The 2,196-nt window shown below is 35.6% G+C and overlaps 1 protein-coding gene across 1 annotated transcript; it reads right to left on the bottom strand.

The window, feature by feature from the left end:
- Positions 1–255: 255 nt before the first annotated feature.
- Positions 256–1,876, bottom strand: LOC109337399. The gene is made up of 3 exons (XM_019574365.1): positions 904–1,876; positions 723–813; positions 256–333 (listed from the first exon to the last, which is right to left on the bottom strand). Exons 1-3 carry the CDS (start codon positions 1,134–1,136, stop codon positions 256–258), a joined length of 402 nt encoding a protein of 133 aa, XP_019429910.1. The 5' UTR covers positions 1,137–1,876.
- Positions 1,877–2,196: the final 320 nt, after the last annotated feature.

Here is a 2,196-nt window from a genome sequence, read left to right as displayed (position 1 = left end):
AATGTAACCCACTTTTTGAGATAACACGTTTTTCTTGTAAGTTTCCACGGCCATGAAAGGGTACTCGGTTCTCATTTCTATATGAAATAATAGTAAAACTATTTTCTACGAAATCCATAGAGAAGTTGTTCTTCCAAGTCCCAGGTTCTCACATTCCTTCAAGCAATAAACGAGAAGGAAATGGGGAAAGTTCAAAAGAAATTGGTGATCTTTTATTTTTGGTCAATGATAAATGGTTATAATGCTGTAAGAAAGTTATTTTTCAATTTTCCAAAGCTTAAAGGCTATCTCATGAAAGAACCTATCTGCTGGTATTGTAAGATTTCCACCATGCTGCATGACAAGAAGAAAACAAAAAATAGTGAAATAAGCTATAGTAAGCATTCCCCTAGAAAAAATGGAAAAAAATGAAGCCTTACAATACTGCTAAATAACCCATAGGGAACTTCTTATGAACATAATTTATGATATAACATTATGACGTCGTTCGATCCATGCCGATCCCACCTAATGAGATAAAGGCGTAGTTGTTATTTATAGGGAACTTCCAAGCAATATTAAACTTCAAAACCAATTTAATTATTTTGTTGATAGCGGAAGTTATTGAATTTGTTGGATTTTTAAGCTCGACGGGTAAGACTTAAAGACACTACACACTAGCAAATATACTGAATCGCAAACGATGTTGATCAATAAACTTGAAGTAAAATCTAAAAACAAGCCTCCTTGAAGTCTTCAAAACAAAATCTCTCTGCGTTATCCTTGTGAGTCACAGCATGTTGCTGCTGCGCCATTAACATGGGAGAATGGTGCCTGTATCATTTGATATGGAGAGGTAAATATGCAAGACATTACACAGATAAAGCACAGACTTTGAGATTTTTAATCCCTATACTTTATTACCTTACATCCTTCCGATGAATTCCCCCTTTTATAGAATAACTTTGTAAAGGTAAGAGAGCTGAAAGATAAGAGTTCTTCTCGTCTTCCTTCTTCGATACCGAATACTTCAGATCATCTCCTTCCAAGACATTCCCATAGCTCATGACAACGGATAAGTGCAGACGTGAACCAATGTCAGATCCCGGTTGTGCTCGGCATATTACCTCACCAACCAAGGCATTGATATAATCCATTTCAGCAGCAACCGTTTTTTGTTCTTAACTATTAAACTTCTCACTAGTAGCTCCAATGTGAAGGAAAACAATATCAAAATGGTTAGTGTCCATCCAGCACCTTCCCTTCATCAAAACCAAGCAACTTGAGCAGCTCAAAGGTTGCAACATTATCTTGTAATGTAAGAACATTAAAGCCAAGTTTGTCACTAAAAGATTTCGATTTTGAATTGTTTGTCAAAATAGCTGCTTTCATTCCCATAAACCGCTTTAAATTATATAATTTTGCTATAAAACAAGTAAACAACATGATGAGTAAGAAAAAGAAAATACCTATCAGATAAGGTTTGAATTTTTCTATCCTTATGGCTAATGTTATCCGAAATTGGCTCATTCTAACAAGGAACAAAACCATTACTGACCTGTCATCATACTTGATAAAGAAAGCTTGTGAGACAGAACAGTTTTGCATAAATTGATCTCGCCATATTTAAATAAACCTAGTGTGCATCAAGCAGTACAGCAAACTCTCTAACTATCATCTCATCCTCGCTTTCTAAAACTATATATCCATGTGAATTTGAATGTCACCGAGACAACAATTACAAGGGAAAAAGTAAGACAAGCAAAATAGTAGAACTAATATCACGGGAATAATTGTGTTATAGCATTCAGAAGGACAAATATTATGCCCTGGGAGCAGAATATGGAAGTCAAATACATTATCATTAATCCAAGTTGAAGCTGGAGAACCCATTTAAGGGAGTAAAACTTGTTGGAAAGTAAGTCTCACAAACTACATTCTGTAAACATGATTAAATATCTATTGGATTACTTATCTCATTGTCAATTAGTTTTGAGAGAGAACCTGAGAGAAGAGAATTAGGGAGAGTCAAGAAACCGCATAGAGAGTGAGAGGAGAGGGAGGGAAGGTGAGTGTGGGATAGTGGTCGGACGAAACAGGCTAATCCTCTCCAAACAAATACATCTTTTGTCCTATAAAAAATGTATCATTCCATATATCACTGTCTCTAATCGGTTGGAAAAACCGAATATGACCAACGATCGACTTGGCTTGTCT

This window comes from Lupinus angustifolius, unplaced genomic scaffold (assembly GCF_001865875.1).
Source record: "Lupinus angustifolius cultivar Tanjil unplaced genomic scaffold, LupAngTanjil_v1.0 Scaffold_5_224, whole genome shotgun sequence".
NCBI lineage: Eukaryota > Viridiplantae > Streptophyta > Magnoliopsida > Fabales > Fabaceae > Lupinus > Lupinus angustifolius.
The sequence above is the reverse complement of the archived record's forward strand: the minus strand, read 5'-3'. Positions and strand labels throughout refer to the sequence as shown.